General features: G+C 47.0%; 1 protein-coding gene across 1 annotated transcript in view; it reads left to right on the forward strand.

Moving 5' to 3' along the window:
* Window positions 1-622: 622 nt before the first annotated feature.
* The window catches only part of LOC135820739 (arf-GAP with coiled-coil, ANK repeat and PH domain-containing protein 2-like), a 32,432-nt gene continuing 13,429 nt past the window's right edge, over window positions 623-19,625 (forward strand). The window contains exons 1-23 of the mRNA XM_065333754.1: window positions 623-698; window positions 1,161-1,219; window positions 1,503-1,565; window positions 2,092-2,146; window positions 2,736-2,801; window positions 3,580-3,624; window positions 7,451-7,546; window positions 7,889-8,025; window positions 9,198-9,315; window positions 10,491-10,597; window positions 11,598-11,658; window positions 11,891-11,938; window positions 12,875-12,906; window positions 13,589-13,647; window positions 14,131-14,194; window positions 14,753-14,822; window positions 15,598-15,695; window positions 16,069-16,205; window positions 16,689-16,811; window positions 17,090-17,178; window positions 17,489-17,525; window positions 17,750-17,773; window positions 18,617-18,684. Coding sequence (XP_065189826.1) covers window positions 672-698; window positions 1,161-1,219; window positions 1,503-1,565; window positions 2,092-2,146; window positions 2,736-2,801; window positions 3,580-3,624; window positions 7,451-7,546; window positions 7,889-8,025; window positions 9,198-9,315; window positions 10,491-10,597; window positions 11,598-11,658; window positions 11,891-11,938; window positions 12,875-12,906; window positions 13,589-13,647; window positions 14,131-14,194; window positions 14,753-14,822; window positions 15,598-15,695; window positions 16,069-16,205; window positions 16,689-16,811; window positions 17,090-17,178; window positions 17,489-17,525; window positions 17,750-17,773; window positions 18,617-18,684 — 1,683 coding nt within the window. The 5' untranslated portion in view covers window positions 623-671. The remainder of the gene's footprint in view (window positions 699-1,160; window positions 1,220-1,502; window positions 1,566-2,091; window positions 2,147-2,735; window positions 2,802-3,579; window positions 3,625-7,450; window positions 7,547-7,888; window positions 8,026-9,197; window positions 9,316-10,490; window positions 10,598-11,597; window positions 11,659-11,890; window positions 11,939-12,874; window positions 12,907-13,588; window positions 13,648-14,130; window positions 14,195-14,752; window positions 14,823-15,597; window positions 15,696-16,068; window positions 16,206-16,688; window positions 16,812-17,089; window positions 17,179-17,488; window positions 17,526-17,749; window positions 17,774-18,616; window positions 18,685-19,625) is intronic.

The following is a 19,625-nucleotide window of genomic DNA, read 5'->3' on the forward strand; positions in this document are numbered from 1 at the left end:
TTCAAAGTTCGCAGCACTGCCTGTGTACGATGAAATCACGAAAAATCGCCAAATACGGGAGCTCGCCAGAGCCAGGACCCATTTTTTTATGAATGGACTGTAGACTGAGTTTTCCGCATCCATAGGAACACCACCACCCTCAAGGATCAAGGCGCAGATGTAGCGCCTAAAGCAGAAAACTTTAGTCCAAACCTACAGTTGGGCCTTTGGTCAGGATTTGTGTTCACTTATGATCAATTGACGATGCTCGTATCCATGCCCTTGCTGGCATCCCTTTCGGAATGATGTGTAATCTCACTTGGGGTGCCAAGTGGAATACTTTTTGAAATACGCAATCTTCAGTATGTGCTGTCTTTAGAGGTAGATGTCACGGCTGCACTGTCTCAGGGTTTCCTTCGTTATTCCTTTGATTGTTACAGTTTATCAATGGATAATTAGTATTTCAGATGCTTTCATGTACAATGTACTCTGGACTAGGGCCTGCAATCTTTTTGCCATCTTTTCTTGTTTAAGTACCATGGTTTGTGCATGCATATTGTATGGTTTCCTTTCTGATCTCGAAAAGCACAGGAGTGAGTGTCCGAGACATACGGACACTGTATGAGAAGTATTGTTGTGTGTGTGCATGTTTGAATCTTCTTCAGCAACTCATCGGCAGAGTGCAGAATGTCATGGGGGATGTTCAGTCATACTATCAGGTACTGTGACTACCATTGTTCAATGTTGTGTGTGTGGCACTGTGCTTACTTGTGATGTGTGTGCGTGTGCGAGTGTGGGTGGTGGGGGGGGGGGGGGGGGGGCACATCCAATGCATTTGCAGATTTGCGTGCTTCTCTTGCGACGGGCGTATACATGGTACATGGTACATGGTGTGTGTGTGTGTGTGTGTGTGTGTGTGTGTGTGTGTGTGTGTGTGTGTGTGTGTGTGTGTGTGTGTGTGAGTTGCTATGTTTAGCTGTTCGCTATCATCGCTTCAGCCATGCGCATGTCCGAGTCTGAGTGTGTGTGTATGTGTGTGTGTGTGTGTGGGGGGGGGGGGGGGGTATGTGTGTGTGTGTGTGGGGGGGGGGGGGGGGCACGGGGGTGTGACTATCAAATCATCATGTCACATTAATCTCATGTTGAAATTGTGGTATATATGTGCTGTGTTCGTTGTGCAGATGATATTTGACTCTGCGGACCGGTCTGTGGCAGAACCGTTCAAAGACTTCCTGAAGAAGTAAGACATCGGTCAGAGTGTGTGTGTAGCCAGCCTTTGTAGTAGGCAGAGAGAATGCAGTGTTTAGTGAGAAGAATCAACATAGTGATTCCGTTCAATATTGTCATTGTATATTGAGGATCTGCTGTAGGATGTTGCATCAACATCACGTATAAATCTATTGTATGATATGGATATGTAGATATACACAGTTGGTATGTGTTTGCTGTCTTGTTTCTGTGCATGCCTGTGCGCATAAGGCTCGTTTGTGTATCTTTCTTTTTCTATACCCGCGTGTATGTAGAGATGTCAAGCCGCTCCGCGATGCGAAGAAGCTCTTTGATCATGTGTCGTCTGACCTGGACAAGTATGAGCAATGATCACTGTAAATTAGTGTTACAGTGTATTGTGTGAAACAAAGCCAGTCACTATGTTCATGCTTCTATCCCAACTGGAATAATCAGTGTGACTCCCACACTCGCTAGCTCAATGGTCTATGCTGCGATCCAACATTTCTGTACCATGTAACTTGTTTCCTGACTGTGTTGATGCTGCAAACCTGCAAGCTATGTTTTTTTGCTATTTAGTGACCACCCTATGAGGCACAGGAAACTGGTCTATGTGCGTATGTGTATGAATGTTTTTTTTGTGTTCACATGTGTGTACGTGCGTGTGTGTGCGTGCGAGCATGCGTGCGTGCTTGTGCAATTTTGTGTGTGAGGGGTGGGGGTGAGGATTTGTTACTTGCATTGTAGAACGTAATGAAGAGGAAGGGCATTCCATGTAGTGAGCTAAGTGCATACTGACTCTGTTGCCCAGAAACTGATGTATTATGAGAATTTATTGAACCTAACTCCGAATATACCTATGACATTTTGCTCTGTGTCTTGCAGTGCAATATCACGGAATTCCTCTATTCCCAAGACCAAGCAGCAAGAGGCATCAGATGTAAGTTCTGAGGAAAGAAAGACGGTATGAGTTTTGTCTAGTAGTGCCGTATGCCTTCACAACATCTCACTCCTGCCACTCGTAACAACTACTGGAGGCACAGATGTATCCTGAGCAGGGAGTAGTAGGTATTTTACTATTCCCTGCTCCTGAGTATAGTGTTCTACCCCTATTCAAGGTTTCAGTGGTGACCCACTTAGCCCTTCACCTTGATTTGTGCTGCGTGTTTTCTGTTGCAAAAAAACTTTCTAGGACACAGATGTTGAGTTTATTTATTTATTCACAATCACGTGGCACTAGCCAATGAAAAGGTGATGTGGGCGATAGACAGCCAGGACGACAATAGAGAGGAGAAATGAAAGGGGAACTGACACGTACGAGAAGCGTGGGGGAGCTAGGGGACTTGATTGAGCTTTTCAAGCCAGCTGAGCTGGGCAAGTACGTATATTGTGCCTGCTGGTCATGCTGGTCTCTGTCCCCGGGATCATTTAAAGATGCAACACTGGGAATAGAAGGAAATAAAATCTCTCAGCGACTACTCTCTTGGCGACTATGCATTTTGCTTGCTGTCTGTGTTCTCCATGCACAGGCTGAAGGCCTCGTGGACTCCATACAGCAGGCTTTCAAGGACACGGCACTGGAATATGCTTTCAAGGTGTGGCACCCAGCAATCAATTACTCAGTAGAGTAATAGCTGCGTTGGAACGTTGTTGCAATAGCTTCACCTGAGCTTGAGGGACCTTGTGTTAAGTCTTCTCTTGGACGTTGACTGATTCCGCTTCCGCCTTGGTTTACCAGTCCATAAAGGGATGAGCGTGACGAGGAAATCGATTTTGGTATACACCCTTTTCCGACTTTGTTGTTGTGTGGGATGACCTTGGAACTGATAGTTTGAAAGCCAATAATTGAATACCGTATATTCTCTATTATAAGCGCCGTGCTTATATTTTTTCAACACCCCTCTACCCCGCGCTTATATTGGAGACCGCGCTTATATTGGAGACTGCGCTTATATTTTTTCAACCAATACATCCATACAGAGCAAGAAGAAATACATGCTAGATATCATACATGCAGCATTGATTTCCACCAAGACCGTGCTAATAATAGAGACTGTGCTTATAATGTTTCGAAAGGTGCTCACAGTGTGCTTGTATTAGAGACTGTGCTAGTAATGGAGACCTGTGCTTATAATAGAGAATATGCGGTATACATGTAGTTGAAAAGTGTGCGTCCGCGGAATCGTGTTATCCTGTATAAACAGGATGCACATCGTGTACATTGAACGGGCTTATCTCCCAGTACATGTACATACATTTCCTGCATGCGGGAGTGGGCGCCTTACTTGTAATCTTCCAGTACCAGTGCATACATGTTAGCATGCTCATCGTGTTTCTATCATGCCGTTGCCTGCATGCTCTGCTTATGTCCAGCTGAACGTGTTCCAGTCGAACAAGCGATTACGAATACTTGAGAAGGTGAGTGTGCAAGTGCTTCGTAATGTGTTGGGTAAAGAAAGAGTTTTACGATTATAATTATAATTATTATTTGAGGGATTCCCCAAAGGCTGAAGCCTAAATCAAGGGGGTCTCCGAGACTAAAATAAATATCGGTGTTACTAAGAAAAGCTCACTAAAGGGAACGCACACTCACACAGTGACACATTCCACATTCGTGCACAACGGAAAATGATTCGAAGGAACAACAACCTTGAATTTTCTGCATGAACTCCGGAAGCAACTGTTCACACCAACTAGTCTAAAGTCCAACAACCAGGAACTCTAAACAAAAGCAGCACAGCGTGGCGCAAGCTCCGGTGCATCCCGGAACTCGCAGGACAGGAGCACGTGATCGCTCAGGCCTACAGTCAATGCAACCATGAATGCAAGCATACTAGAAGCAGATGCGTAGCAGTACAGCACAATCATGCATGTGACACATAGTTGTTGGTTCAGATTTCGGGATCTTCTGAACGCTCTCCCCTACCCTGATTAAACATAGATTAAACAGCCACTAATAGATGTACTCGCAATAATGATGAAACATAGTGAAACGCTACAAGATACTTTGAAGATACTGTAATTTCACAAATTTTCGGTGTACTTTTATTTTCGGTACTGTCGGTGCATCTGTTTCATACCTAAAATTTCAATACACCGAACAAGCACTAACACACATAAACCAATAGGGAACTGCTTCTCTGTACCTAAAATTTCTGTTCACCTAACCTGGCCTTTTGTCCTCATACCGAAAATATTGAGCACCGAAAATTTCTGAAATTAGAGTAGCCATTTAATACGGTGCCTCACACCGGATACTAAAATATAATAACGACAGCAGTTGTAGTGCACCGTCTCCACCGCAGTCACCAGGAGCTCGGCTTCCAGGGTAACAAATTCTAACGAGCACTCGACACTCTCTGATCTATGATGGTCATATCGCCAGCGATGATAGCGCGCGGTGATCCTTTCATCCGGCTTCTTCATCACGGAGTGATAGAGTGTGCCGACCAACAGCTCTGCATGTCGTCCTGCCTCCTTGAGATGGACAGTTGCTACCATCAGCAATTCAGCGAACTGCTGCAGCTCCTGTGGCTTGCCTTCTCGGATTGGTCTCATTATCTCATCGAGCTGGATTGCCAGACGACAACGCTCGCCGCCATACTTTCGGGTGAGCATGTCCTTGGCAGCTTCATAGGACGCGGCAGTGTACCCAATACTCTTGATAGTTCGCAGTGGCTCGCCACTCAGATACTGCCGCAGCCTGAGCATCTTGCACTCTGGTGACACTGACAATTTGTCCACACACGCTGAGAGCGCAGCCCACCAGGCCTCGAAACTGCGTTTATCTCCTGCAAACGTCGGGATCTCAACACGTTACATATGCGTCCAAGGACTGGTTGCGCCACCTGACCAGGCTGTACATGTACCGTGTTTACTGGCAGCAGGCCATGCAGATGGCACATGTGCACTTGCCCCTGCATTCAGTCAGCCGCTACTAAATGCAGGCTGGCTGCTGGCCACAGCATGGCTGGTGGATGGCTGTCTGGCACCACTCCTGGGTGCACTCAGTGATGCAAGGGGTCTAGTGATGCTAGTGGCTGTACTTGTAGTGAGGCTGCTGCTACCTATGATGTGATTCATGGTTGTCACATGCTCTGATGCTGAGGTAGGCAGTACAGTCAGTGTCGTGTACTGACTGAACAGGGCCTAGGCTAGGGCTGGCGCTCACACTTGACAGATCACTGATACTGGTGTATGACATTGCACTAGCACTACCTGTATACAAGCCAAGTGTTCTACCAACCTGAGTACTTACAGGAACAATGGTCTTGCTGTAGACAGACTCTGTGGGGTTCCCACGCTCGTTCTGGTGACTCCCAGACAGTGTGTCCTCATGAGAAGCCGAAATGGTGTCCCTTCGGCCTTGTGACAGTGACTGTGATCGTGGATGGGCTTCGCTCAGTTTGCTGACATTGATCTTGGCCTGTGCTCGGTCCATGGCCGCCGAAAATTGAGTTTCCAATACTTCCAACTCGTTTGCCAGTTTATTTCGCTGGCGAATGTCTTGGCAGCCGCCGATGATGTCTGCCAACAAACTAGTAGCTCCATTGTACAGTGCCGTCAGGCCTTCCAGATTTTGCGAGATTCCTTCGATGTCGCACGGACCATTGGCATTTAGCTGCACTAGCAAGCCTCGTCTTGCTCTCTTAAACTGCCCTTTGATGGTGGCCTTTCTCACCCTCAGTTCGCTCTCCACTTGCGCTGAATTTAGGCCTGCTCCACGACCCCTAGCTGCTTCCTCTCGGTCTGGAGTTGAGAAGCGACCACGGCCCGAATTTGGCCTTTTTTCATAGTCGTTCTCCGAGTCTCCAGCACTCGACTCTGCAGCATACTCCAAGGTCGTGGGTTCTGATGATGCCATAATCCGCACCCTCCTCCAGGTTCGAGACGCACTGCTACAAATTGCATCGCGAACACTATCACAATCGATCTGCTGAGCTAATTCTAATTACTCATAGTAACCATCCTCTGCTACCCATTTTCTGTTGCTAAGAAAAGCTCACTAAAGGGAACGCACACTCACACAGTGACGCATTCCACATTCGTGCACAACAGAAAACGATTCGAAGGAACAACAACCGTGAACTTTCTACATGAACTCCGAAAGCAACTGTTTGCACTAACTAGTGTAAAAGTCCAACAACCAGGAACTAAACAAAGGCAGCACAGCGCGTCGCAAACTCCGGTGCATCCGGGAACTCGCTCCACTCGCCTCGATATGTTGCCACAAAATGTTGCTGCGAAATCTTCAATATTTTGCCAAGCCTGGCACTAGAAACTCGATATTTTGCTCCATTTTGCTCCGGAAAAACGTGTATTTTATCCACTTCCTGTACAACGTTTCATAAAAATCGCATGGTCAGTTTCTCAACACGTTTTTTTACACACGTGTCCCTGGGTTTTTCAAATCATGTTGATCCACAGTGAATCCCAGTGATATTTCGGTGACATGATCTCGTCATTGGCAGTGTATCATGCTGAACGGGTAAGAAACAAGGAAATCCAAGTATCAGGCATCGATTTTACCCAAATTCTCGACATTTTGCTCCGATTTTGCCGGCAATTTCCGCTTTTCAAATTCGTCAATATTTTGCCGAAAGAATTGCCAGCAGGATCTATCTGGGCCAACCCGCGGGACAGGAGCACGTGACCGCTCAGGCCTACAGTCAATGCAACCATGAATGCAAGCATACTAGAAGCAGATGCGTAGCAGTACAGCACAATCATGCATGTGACACATAGTCGTGGGTTCAGACTTCGGGATCTTCTGAACATCGGTGTGATATACATGTACAATAAGGTGTACAATTTGTTTGGACCCATAGCTGAACTGTGTTTTGCATCCACTTCAGTGTGAACTGTTAACTGTTTTGTACTTAGACACGCATGTTGAACAGAATCCATGTTGGGCATATTGAACATCTGGGTTACGCTCCCAGGCCCGGTGGAACCGGTCCGGGATGGTTAGGCCATGGCGAGATCAACCTTTTGGCCACCAAGCGTGTATACTGCTGAAGAGGTCATGTGCACCCGCCATATATGAAAAGTACGAAAGACTATTTTTGTAAGGCCGGGTGAATCACAAACTGCTTCCGTCAGTCCTGACTCTACCGGCATTTCTACACCAGTGAGACTACATGTATGCAGCCTGAGAACACAGCCCAGGTTTGTTTGTGTGTGTGTGTGTGTGTGTGTGTGTGTGTGTGTGTGTCTGTGTTGTGTGTCTGTGTCTGTGTCGCAGATCCTGTCATTCTCTCGTGCCAACTTCACCCTCTTCCACCAAGGCTATGACCAACTCAAAGACATGGACCCGTCCATTCGTGACCTGGACAATCGGGTAAGTCACTAGACCAGCCAAGCACATTGTCCACGTCAGCACATGTCTACATACTACCCGTGTTCCCCTTAGCTCGCTTCTCACTGGACATGATTAAAGGACACGCTCTTGCCTGTTCTGTTCTGCTTGCAGCTGTTCCCATGTAAGTTTGAATATGCTGTGTGTACCAGGTTGTACTTGGCATGTTTCTTATGGATTGTTGGAACTAGGATGCCAGTGCCCCCCTCCCCAGTCCACGAAACCATTGCTTAACCGCAAAACACTGAAGCTATTAGTTATTCAGCACTTTAAAAAAATTAAAATTCATTCCCCAGTGCTGACTACCTGATATTCTGCCTGCAGATTGGAGCATTGACTGAAGCCGCTGAGGAAGAGAGAACCACCATGGAAGACCGACACTCCATTGTTGCTCAGCAGCAAAGCAGCCGATCGGAGATGATCAAGCGGTCGCACCGCCAGAGCATGTCTTTTGCTCCTGGGTAGGTGTGAAAGACCTCTCTAGTCCTAACTACAATGTTTGCTATTGACCTACCCTGCACTACCCTGCACTACCCTGCACTACCCTGCTCTACCCTGCACTGCCCTGCACTACCCTGCACTACCCTGCACTACCTGTACTACCCTGCACTACCCTGCACTACTCGCAACTTAGTTCTCTATTTCTAAAATCTAAGTGATAGCCGTGTGCCAGATTTTACCGGGTATAGGCTACACGCGTGTTCCTGAAACTAGACCAAAGCTCCACCCGGAGTGCAGCTTATATACCCCGAATGTTCATTGATCACAAATATTTGGCCAAAGTTGTAAAGTTGCGCATGAAAGGAACATAAAAAAATGGATTAGCAAGACCTGGTCTGATCACATGATCCTGATCTGATCAGCAATTCAAGACGGCATCAAAGCAGAGCAAGACTAGAACACACCAGATGATTTGAACCCTTCGAAAATTACGATGTAAAGCAGACCAGTACGTTGAGAGAAAATGATTGAACGAGAAGATTGATTACCTTACTATCTGTAGCTTTTAGCGGGGGTGACTTATCGTAGCAAGAAGCAATGAGTGTTTGAGTGGACGTTTGTATGAAAGGTGGATTTACTGTAGGATAAATCCCTCGGCTTCGTTTTCATAGGCAATAAAAACAAGTTGTAAAAAGCTTAAAAAAAAACTCCGCTACACCTCGGTTTTAATGCAGGTTTTAGTCCCTATAAAACTCAGCCTTGGCATTTATCTTTAATATACGTGAATAGAAAAATAATGCAATTCCTTTACAGGCCAAAGACATGGTCACTAACTTGGAGCGGTTACTCTGATTAGAATTGCCTGGTGTCAGTTGCTTGAGTTCCTTGGCCTTGGCCACAGCTCTGTGTGGTGGAGGAAAGTTACTTTCAAGTTTGCAAAATTGTAGTCGTGTAAAAGTGTGATTTCCTTGGTCTTGGCCACAGCTCTGTGTGGTGGAGGAAAGTTACTTTCAAGTTTGCACAATTGTAGTCGTGTAAAAGCCACACTGCAGGTATTGATTCGATATTTGGGAATAATATTGCGGCTGATACCTTCCAGAGTTTGGTAGGTTATTTGTTGGCCTTGGACCAGTCTACATTGTATGTATGTGTAAGCGTTCTCCTTGAACTTGTTCTACACTGGCCTCAACAGGACGGTCGTGATCGAAGGCTATCTTTTCAAGAAGTCCAAGACCAACAAGTTTCGCAAGTGGAGTCGCCGCTTTTTCTGGATCCAGGACAGTCGTCTGCAGTATCAGCATCGCACAGGGGTATGTATACGCAGCATTACGCACTCTTTTGCGGTTGCGTTGTAGAATTTCTTCCCAACTGCCCCGATGGTCACTGTTTCACCCAGCAATAATTGGCCTGTATTGGAATGGCCTGACTGCAATGGCCTTGGCCTTGAGCACTGGCCTTGGCCTTGAGCACTGGCCTTGGCCTTGAGCACTGGCCTTGGCCTTGAGCACTGGCCTTGGCCTTGAGCACTGGCCTTGGCCTTGAGCACTGGCCTTGGCCTTGAGCACTGGCCTTGGCCTTGAGCACTGGCCTTGGCCTTGAGCACTGGCATTGGCCTTGAGCACTGGCCTTGGCCTTGAGCACTGGCCTTGGCCTTGAGCACTGGCCTTGGCCTTGAGCACTGGCCTTGGCCTTGAGCACTGGCCTTGGCCTTGAGCACTGGCCTTGGCCTTGAGCACTGGCCTTGGCCTTGAGCACTGGCCTTGGCCTTGAGCACTGGCCTTGGCCTTGAGCACTGACCTTGGCCTTGAGCACTGGCTTTAGATGCGTTTCACTCTACTAGATGGTCAGCATGCAAGTTGTAAAGTTTCTACCTCTCAAATGTGCATGCATGTCAACATGCTCAGTCAATCCTGCAACATAAAAATTAACGCTATGACGTCATTTTATACTTCCTTTTTGATCACCAGTGACAACGAAGACGTCGCCTGAATAAACGTGCCATTTAGTGCACCTACGGATGCGAAAAGCCCGGCTTCCAGCCGAGTCTCACGCGAACCGTGAATTTTTTTTTTTTTAGTACACCTTATTGCAAGGAAAATTCAAAATATTGCTCAGGCATCTTGTGTTCAGTAGAACACACAATCAGTCAGCAAAAAACAAATCTTAGAGATTTCATAAATGCTGGCGAAAAGTAAAAATAATGACAAGCTTGAAATTTTGCTGCCGAGTGCAGTGCAAAGAAACTTTGCACTCGCGACCAACATTTCAAGGGCATCATTTTTGACTTTTTCGCCACCTTTTATGAAGTCTCTAAGGTTAATTTGCGCAGAGCGATGGCCATATTTGTGCAACGTCGAATGTATACTGGGTTTACGCAGCCTTGTGTCAGTCTAGACAGCAACACTCACCTGTTGTTACTGCCTCTGATTGATGTGGGAGTTAGTGCACATGTGTATGTGCTCATTGTTGTCGTTGTGTGGTACAGTCTGACTGTGACGTCACTGTCGTGGCAGAAGACCTGCGCCTCTGCAACGTGAAGCCCGTGGAGGAAGGAGAGAGACGCTTCTGCTTTGAAGTAACAACACCTACAAAGTATGCTTGCACACACACACACTGTTGATCAAGAGGGTGGGCTGTACGTGCTGCAAACATGCTATTGCATTTATGTCTAATTGCATTTCGTGTTCGACGTTCTTGCCGTGTAGAGAAGATGTGTTGTGGCCGCAGTCCCGAGGTTCAGCTCGATTACATTTCATCTCATCATTCATCATCAGGTGCTGCCTTGCTTGTGAAATTGTGAGCCGCGACTGGGGCCAGTAAAAGCTGTCCACAGTAGCATCCTCCTGATTAATACAAGTCAACCATTGGCTGAAATTCTCGGTACATGTATCTGGTGAAAGTTGCTGGTGGTTTTTTTTAAACTTTTGTTTACATTTTCTTGCATTTGCCCTCGGGGATACGTAGTTGGAAACGCGCTTGGAGCATTGGCGTTCCACACATGGCGTCATGAGTCCGGCTTAGTTTGAGTGGAGAAAGATTCCGTCCCCAAGATACCTATCTGGAATTGGGCACCTGGCTTCGGTTGGGGAAGTGAAGGCGACGAGGAAATGGAGAGTTGTGGCCTTTCACAAGGGCCACCTAGTACCTAACACCTCGTCCAGCCTTTACGGTTTTCTTCTTCTTTTCTTGCCGGCATACACATAGTTGCAGCAATCGTTCTGGTATGCCTATGCGAGAAATGCAGAAATATTGCCAGCCACCTGAATCTGTAGTGTATCATGTACGTCGTTGAATATTCGGGAACAAGCAGACTTGCTGCAGTGCTTGAGGCCCAACGCACAAGCTACCACAAACGAAATATCAACACAGGCCGTGACTGTTTGAGGTGTTATTGTGGAGGATGTGAATGGTATACATGTACATGACTCACTCTGCATCATTCTGCATCATTGTTGTGCTTCTAGCCCTCACGCATGTCATTGCCAACAGAGCACAGTGCAGCAATGCAGCAGCAGTCCTTACCTACAGTTACAGTATAGTATCAAGGATGATGCATTTCATGTCCTCCATGTGCCGGCTCTGTTCTCTGTAGGAGTTGTGTATTGCAAGCGGACAGCCAAGCAGTGATGGGTTCATGGATGGAAGCCATTCAGGTCAGCTCATGTGCTTGATCCGTATTTTGTCATGTGTGCACACACACACATGCACGCATGCACACACACGTGCGCACACACACACACACACACACACACACACACACACACACACTGTTTTGATCCGGTCGATAGACACTGCGTTATGGCGAGCTGAGGCATACAGTTGAAAGTGATGACAGTGCTTAGGACATTGGATTCTCTTTTTTGTCTTCTCAACCTGTTGCTTTAGGTTGGTGTTGCACGTGCGCTAAAGGATAGTGACATCGCCGGAGAGGAGGTCAGTAGCAATGTATTGGTGATGTATGTGTGTGTGTATGTGTGGATGGGTGGATGTGTCTGAGGTGTGTGTGTGTGTGTGCGCGTGTGTGTGTGTGTGTGCTGTGTGTGTGTGTGCGTGCGCGAGTGCCTGAGTGCGTGCGTGCATCCGGATGGAGCTCATGCAGTTGTTTTGCAAGGTTCAGCACATCATATGTCGCATTCATAGTGTCCTGTCTGACCAACACAAAATGAAGCATTGTGAACAGAGATTGATTGTGGACCTTTCAGAAATATCATCTCAGTTCATTCGAATCATTCAGCACGCAAATAAAGAACATGGGTAGACGCCAGCCAAGGCAGCTGCGAAAGTTAATAATTACAAGTAAACCCATAGACTAACAATTACTCATTAGTTTTTAAGAGAAAGGTGCAAACTGGTCTACTAACCATTACCTTCCCATAGGCCTGAACCTAATAATGGCTTGGGAGAAAGACAAGGAAACATTTAGCTACAACAACTAAAGGAAAAAGAGGGCTGACAGCACACAGGTCTAGCAAGAAATATTATAACTTGGTCAATCTGATTGGATCCTGCTGAATCTCCAGACAGCTAGCTGTTTCCACCTTCTTGTCTCATGGATGTAGCTCAGGGTGACCAGCTGAGCCGATCATCACGATGAAGTCGGGTCAACGAGAAAGCAGTTTAGATCGAATCCAAGCATCACACAGAAGTAATTTTCTAGTACATTGTACCTCAGTACCTTGGACTCAGTATCAAACAGGTCCCACTGTGTACTATTGCAATTCAATGCCAACAGAGAGCTAAGAGAAGGCTGGCTGCCTGCACCAGAAATGGCTGCATTCAATCGTGTCCCCTTGTTCTGTGGCAGCGTGGAATGGTCTACCAGCACACCTGTTATTGCTATGTCTGTGTGTTGTTGTTTGTGTCCTGTAGGTTCATACCGAGAGAAACAGTGTGCGGACGAGGTGAGGTGCCTTTCCGATTGCTTGCTTATGCTGTGCATGGCTGGCCTGACTGCTCATTGCTCACCACCTGGTCTGCTAATAACGTAGATTGCACTCATCACAATGCATGCCTGTGCTCACTCTTGGCTGTAGTCTAGGATGTGTAGAGTAGACCCCCCCCCCCCCCCCCCCATCGTGCTGCTGCTGCACAATGTGCAACTCATAGTGTGGAAATGTGTACTGGTGAACAGGTGCTGGTGAACAGGTTGGGACCAGCACACTCCACAGCCACCAGCATGGAAAGTGTATTCTGTATGTCGATTTATACTGGAAGAGATATTTGCCATTTTAGCATGTAGTTAAACTTAGTTCTGTGTTTTGAGTGTTGTACTTTTTGGGCAATGTTGATGGAATCGGAATAAAACATGTGTGCTCTTGTGTGTGTGTGTGTGCGTGCGTGTGTGCATCTGTGTGTGCATGTGTGTATGCGTGTGCATGCGCCTATGTGTGTGCGTGTGTGTGTGTGTGTGTGTACATATGTGTGTACATATGTGTGTACATGTGTGTGTACATGTGTGTGTGTGTGTGTGTGTGTGTGTGTGTGTGTGTGTGTGTGTGTGTGTGTGTGTGTGTGTGTGTGTGTGTGTGTGTGTGTGTGCGTGTATGTATGTGTATGTGTGTGTGTGTCTCTGTGTTCATACAGTCGTGATGAAGTCCTTGGTGCACGTGGCAATGATCAATGTGCTGATTGTGGTGCCAGCGGTTAGTTTGCCGCTCTGTCCAACAGCTAATCAAACAGCTCTCTATGCTTGCAGATAACACTGCTCTCCTTTGTGTGCAGTCAGACCTCGCTTAAATCACATATGTTGTAAATCTGTAACCAGCTATTTTCTTCCGGATGGCGAAGGATCCGGATAAAAGAGGATCGGAAAAGCAAGGTCTGACTGTACATGTACATGGAGGACAGTAGTAGCTGATCCAATGCTATTCAACACTACTCGTTCCCACAGCATTGTGGAAATGCCTGTCAATCGATGCTGTGACATGTGACATGGGTGGCTTTACAAGTTTTTTATTGTGATACCTGACATCGTAGTTTGTTTTCTTCCTGGAAGTGCTATGAATTGCAGCACTCGAGCAGAATAGTGAATGTTAGCATGGTGTGATGTGTTTGGACTATGCTCATCCTGAATATTGTGGTATGGTTGCTCTCTGTTTCTTGGCCGGCTGGTGGTATGACTTCAGACCCGACGTGGGCCAGCATCAACCTTGCCATCACCCTCTGCATCGACTGCTCTGGAATTCACCGGTATGTTGGGACCGATTCTGATGATTCCGCAATGTTGTAAACTTGTGGTTGTCTCTCTCGTGTTCCTGTCAGTCCTGCTCTTAGCCAAGCAGGTCATCCTTCCTGGGTATTGTGCCAACGCTTCATACAGCATTTCGCATGTATGTGAGTGCAGGCGTGAGTGCATGCCTATGCACGTGTGTGTGTGGGGGGGGGGGGGGGGGTGCTCGCATGCACACACGTACGAGCATGTTGGTGCGACAACGGCATGGCAGGAGTTCCTGTCAACTGTTTTGTTTTGCTCGAAGAGCTAGTGTTTTACTTGCTCGACTTGTGTCTTTCAGTGGCATTGCAGGTCTGTAGACACACCGTGATCGGATAATTTCATGTTATGCACGTGTAAGCCGACCTGTTGTGTCTTCCTAATAGCGCCAGTGGTTGTTCGTGTACTCTCTCTCTCTCTCTCTCTCTCTCTCTCTTTTCTCTCTCTCTCTCTCTCTCTCTCTCTCTCTCTCTCTCTCTCTCTCTCTCTCTCTCTCTCTGTCTGTCTGTCTTTCTCTTTTGCGTTTATGTTTCTAGTGGCCTGGGAGTGCATGTGTCCAAAGTACGATCACTCACATTGGATGAGCTCGACCCGGAGAGTGTCCAAGTGAGTCTTTAGAACTAGGCCTATTTAAAACAGCATTGTCAATGAACTTGGGTACTGTATGTTAGAATTTTGGCGTGCTTGTTTCGGCTATTTTCAGCTAATTCAGTCCACCATCCGCATGATGTCTTCCTATTGATGTTCATGAGCATGCTTACATCTGGGGGATTGATATGGCATCAGGCGTCTTCCTTGACCCAGGTCCCTGATACTCGCCTGAGACGAGCAATGTGAGGCAGCAGTAGCCAGTCTTACCTAGTCCCACTATAGCTGTACTGGCAGTTCATGTACGATTCTCATTGCCTACTTTGGAGAATATTGCATGATGGTTTTTTGGGGGGTAGGGCTGGAACGTTTGCAGTTATAAGTTATACCCTGCTTTCATGTGCCATTGTTCTATATCCTGTTAGTGTTAGGGACCATCCTGCATTATCGATAATTTTTCTCAAAACGAAAAAGTTTAGTGATGACCCTCCTCCCACCCCCTGAACGAAAAAGATATTGACTTGACAGCTAGATTGGATTGATGTTTCAGCTATCAATAGGTTTCATAACGAAACGAAACTTTTTCGTTTGTGTAAAAGATTGATAATTGTGGACGGCCCCTTAGCTCACGAGATTTTGACTTTGCTCGTCTAAAACTGGCTACATAATGTACCATCACTACGAAGATCAAAACAGCACATGTACTGACTGCAGATTGCATACTGTTGTGTTGTGTGTGTGCGTGCGTGCGTGCGTGCGTGTGTGTGTGTGTGTTTATGCTGTCCACGTATAGCTTATGCGTATGGTCGGCAACGACACTGCCAACTCCCTGCTGCTCTACTCTGTACCTTCTGATTGGGATAAGCACCGGATATCATCTCAATCCACCAAGTAAGCGTGGCTGCTGTTAGCTGCAGCAGCATGTGTCGGTACAGAAGAACTCCATGAGCAGGTCACTGATAAATATGACGTAGTGAATATAGATACACATCAGTCACCATGGCATCAGGTGCTGCACATAACTTGGAACACACGTGCCCTACTGGTCTGGAGCGTCGTACACACGCTGCGGTCACTACAGCATTGACTATACAATCATGTACTACTTAGTGTCCCATGCAGGTACCCATTAATTTATGAAAGGCAATGCTTTTGCCTCTAAATTGTCAGGGCAGAACTCTAGTGGGGGTACTTAGCTAGATGGATGGATCTTTTGATAATTCTATTGTATGTGCTTTTTTGTCACGTGTGTGTGTGTTCGTAGAGAAGAGCGTAAGAAGTGGATCAATGCCAAATATGTAGAGCATGCCTTTTCAATACCCACTTCAATGTCACTACCGGATAACACGCCAACGCGTGAGTGCATGTCATCGGCTTCCTCTGAGACCGACGATGATGAAAGTAAGTGGTGGTACAGTGTGTGTGTGTGTGCGCGCGCGTTTGTGTGTGTGTGTGTGCGTGTGTGTGTGTGTATGTACTTGTGTGTGTGTGTGTGTGTGTGTGTTTGTTTGTATGTATGTATGTATGTACATGCGTGGTGTGTATGAGGGTATGTATGCACACGGGTGGGCACGCATGGTGCATATGCCCTTGCACGTAACCAACAGTTTCTACTGTGCATGTTTGCTGGCCAGGAGAACTGAAGTGTGGTGCTCGGCTGGCTTTTGTTAGATATGCCAGTACGCTGTAACAGTTTATAATACATACAGAGTTAGCGGCTCTATCCAGAAATAGGAATTGTATGCTCTCTACCGAATTGAAATGTTTATGATGCGAGGATCCTGAGCAGCACAACATCCCACTGCATCATGGTAATGTGACTTTGGCTGCTTGATCTGCATAGGTGATTAGTGTGTTCTGTGGGTTATCTCCCTGCATTGCTAGGTGGCTCCACTCTACCTGAGTCGAATGATCGTGAACTAGGCATGTCCGCATCTCCATCTGCTGATGAGGCGGTAGTAGAAGATGGTGACGAAGTCATTGAATCACCGCTGCCTCGCTCATCAGGTAAGCTAGTGTGTACTGAATCCGCTGCCACTACCTGATTCAACTGCTGTGCACGGCCGCATTTGTGATCTCAGTCTTTAGTTGTTGTTGTTGTTGTTGGTGGTGGAGGTGGTGGTGGTGGTGGTGGCAGCGGCTGTCATATGTCGTATGTCATGTATGGTTATTCTGTGAACTTGTAGGAGTATTTTCTTTTTTTCTCATTGCCATGTTTATGGGTGTCGCCATCATTCTGTCTTCATCCTTTCTCCATCGTTCTGCGGCCTCCATTCTGACTGTAGTGCTACAAATGCCCTCGTCACCTGTCGCCCATGGATTGTCGCCACTGAGGAAAACCGTGCCAAGAGTCACTGAGAAGGAGCCTACTGAGGTGAGTCTGTGCATAACACTGTGTGACACTGTGCATATGCATGTGTCACAGTCACAGTGTGTGTGTGTGTGTATATGTGTGTGTGTGTGTTTGTGTGTGTGTTTGTGTTTGTGTTTCGAGAGGGACCCACTTGACCAGGCTTGGGCTGTGAACAAGTATGTATTCTCCTAGTCTCTCTCCATTACCCCTCCAGGGCCCATGTGACCCTTGACGTGACCCTTGTGGCAGTGGCTGGACAGGACAGGTGTGTGTATGTGTGTGTGTGTGTGTACATGTTTGGCGTGCATGCATGCCTTTCCTCTGACTGCAGATGCTGTTCTCGCATGCAAAGAAAGGAAATACTCACGGTAAGGCTGCCTCTCTTATACAGTGTAGTCTCGTTAGACAGCTTCCAAACTGTTGCTCTGGGATTATCTGTAGGCACGTTATGAGCACATGTCATCTGCATTGTTTTCTTTGGTTTGCAAGAACGCTTGTGAGTGGAAATGCATTTTTAAAATTATGACAATGATGCTTATCCTGATGCCTGTGCTGGTGGCTCTGTGTGTGTTTGTGCTGCTGGTGTCTGCAGGTGTGTTTGGATGTCTAACACAAGGTATGCATCGCTGTCAGCATGTAAAGTGTTGCATTACCGGGCACACGCCTCTCCATGACTGACTGTACGGTCAGACCTAGCTTTTCCCTACCCCGCACCAGCTAGGCTGAAGCAACCCACGTGAAACATATTTGTACTTCGAAGTAGCAAACTCTTTCAGAATACCAATCCCAAACCCTGGTTACGGCCTTCTCCCAAACCCTGACCACAACCCTGACCACAACCCTGACCCCAACCCTGACCTTCCTGAGTGATTATATAACACAACAGTAGCTTGCTCTGGCCGTGTACATCATGTCAAGAAAACAGTGGTCTGAAAAAAGTTAATGTTTGTGGGAAGTATAGTCTGACGGTATATGCGTGTGCATGTGTACACACGGACACACACACACACACCACATACACAATTGCGTGAACAAACGCACACGTTCACACAAACACACATACGAGTGCACACACACACACACACGTCCTGTGTACTCTTATCTTTTCTTTCCCTTGCGAGTTGGGCGTGGGCTTTTTTTTAAGTATAAAAACACACACAATCATTCTTGAACAAATGTAGCATTTTCAGTAGGAAACGTTTTTTCTATTGAGTGCCAGGGGAACTACATACCTTGAAGTGCTAGCTGGGGGGGGGGGGGGGGAGGGGGGGCAAGCAACACCTGGATTACTGATCCATAGTTGCTTGGCAGACCTCGCACAAAACCTGACGTTTTCACTGCAGGTGCTGAGTTGCTGCAGCAAGTCGGCACTGTTTGCATCTCTGTGAGATGTATGCGTTGTGATTGCTGTACATCTCTGCTGAGATCTGTGCATTGTGACTGCTGCTGCACTGTACAGGCGCTGTCGTGAACTGGGTGAACCGCTCGGCCAATGGCCAGTCAGCGCTCCATCAGGCCGTCGTGGCGGTAAGCTCCGCAGCGTGTAACTGAGTATCAGCACTGCTGCATGACATTGTACATGTACCGTAAAAGTCCGTAAATAAGGCGAGACCAAAACGAGAGAGCTTGGAAGCTCAGGGCCCTACGCTATGCTTTTTTGCTTGCTCATCATGCATGTAACGTGTCAAAGCTGTGATGGCCCTGGCTAGTGTTCTGGAGTCGACTGGATGTCTGTCCTGACGTTTCCTGTGACCGGTAGGCATATGCGGATAATTCCGGCAGAAAAATTGGCAGAATTCGGTACTTTTTCTGGTAAGTTTCATGCATGTTTGGTATGTGGATAAAGAAATGGAGCAGAATTCGAGGAATTGCCCGCCATAAGGTTTGTATGGTTCTGCCAATTTCACTGCTTTTCGAGCAGAATCTGCCACCTTTTCGAGCATTATCCGCACACCCCTAGTGACCGGCGCTGACTCTGCCGATCACGGACGTTCTGGAGTCGACGGGATCTCTCTTACGACGTTTCCTGTGACCGGCGCGGACTCGCCCGTTCAGGTTTATTTTGGAGATGACGGGGTCTCTCTTCCAAAGTATGTTTTTGCTGACGCATCCTGTCTTTTATTCGGCAACTAACGTCCATTCTAATAGCATTTCCTCGTCTCCCTACTTCGTATTTCTTTCCAGAAAATCTCCCTATACAGCAGGGAGTCGTTTACATAATACGAATCCCTGCTATACATCTATATACGTTATAATTATAATGCTATCGGCCTACATGCGAATCCCGGGTTGGTCGACAGGCGGCCCAGCCAGCCTGCCAGTGGGATCTCGGCCTCGCACACAAATCCACACAAAATGCTACTGCACTATCGGCCTGAATGCATTCCCCCATACACTTCGCATATATACTCATTCTCTTGATGGTACCGTACTCTTGATGGTACGGGACAGGTATGGGATAGCGCCGG

This window comes from Sycon ciliatum, chromosome 1, assembly GCF_964019385.1.
Source record: "Sycon ciliatum chromosome 1, ocSycCili1.1, whole genome shotgun sequence".
NCBI lineage: Eukaryota > Metazoa > Porifera > Calcarea > Leucosolenida > Sycettidae > Sycon > Sycon ciliatum.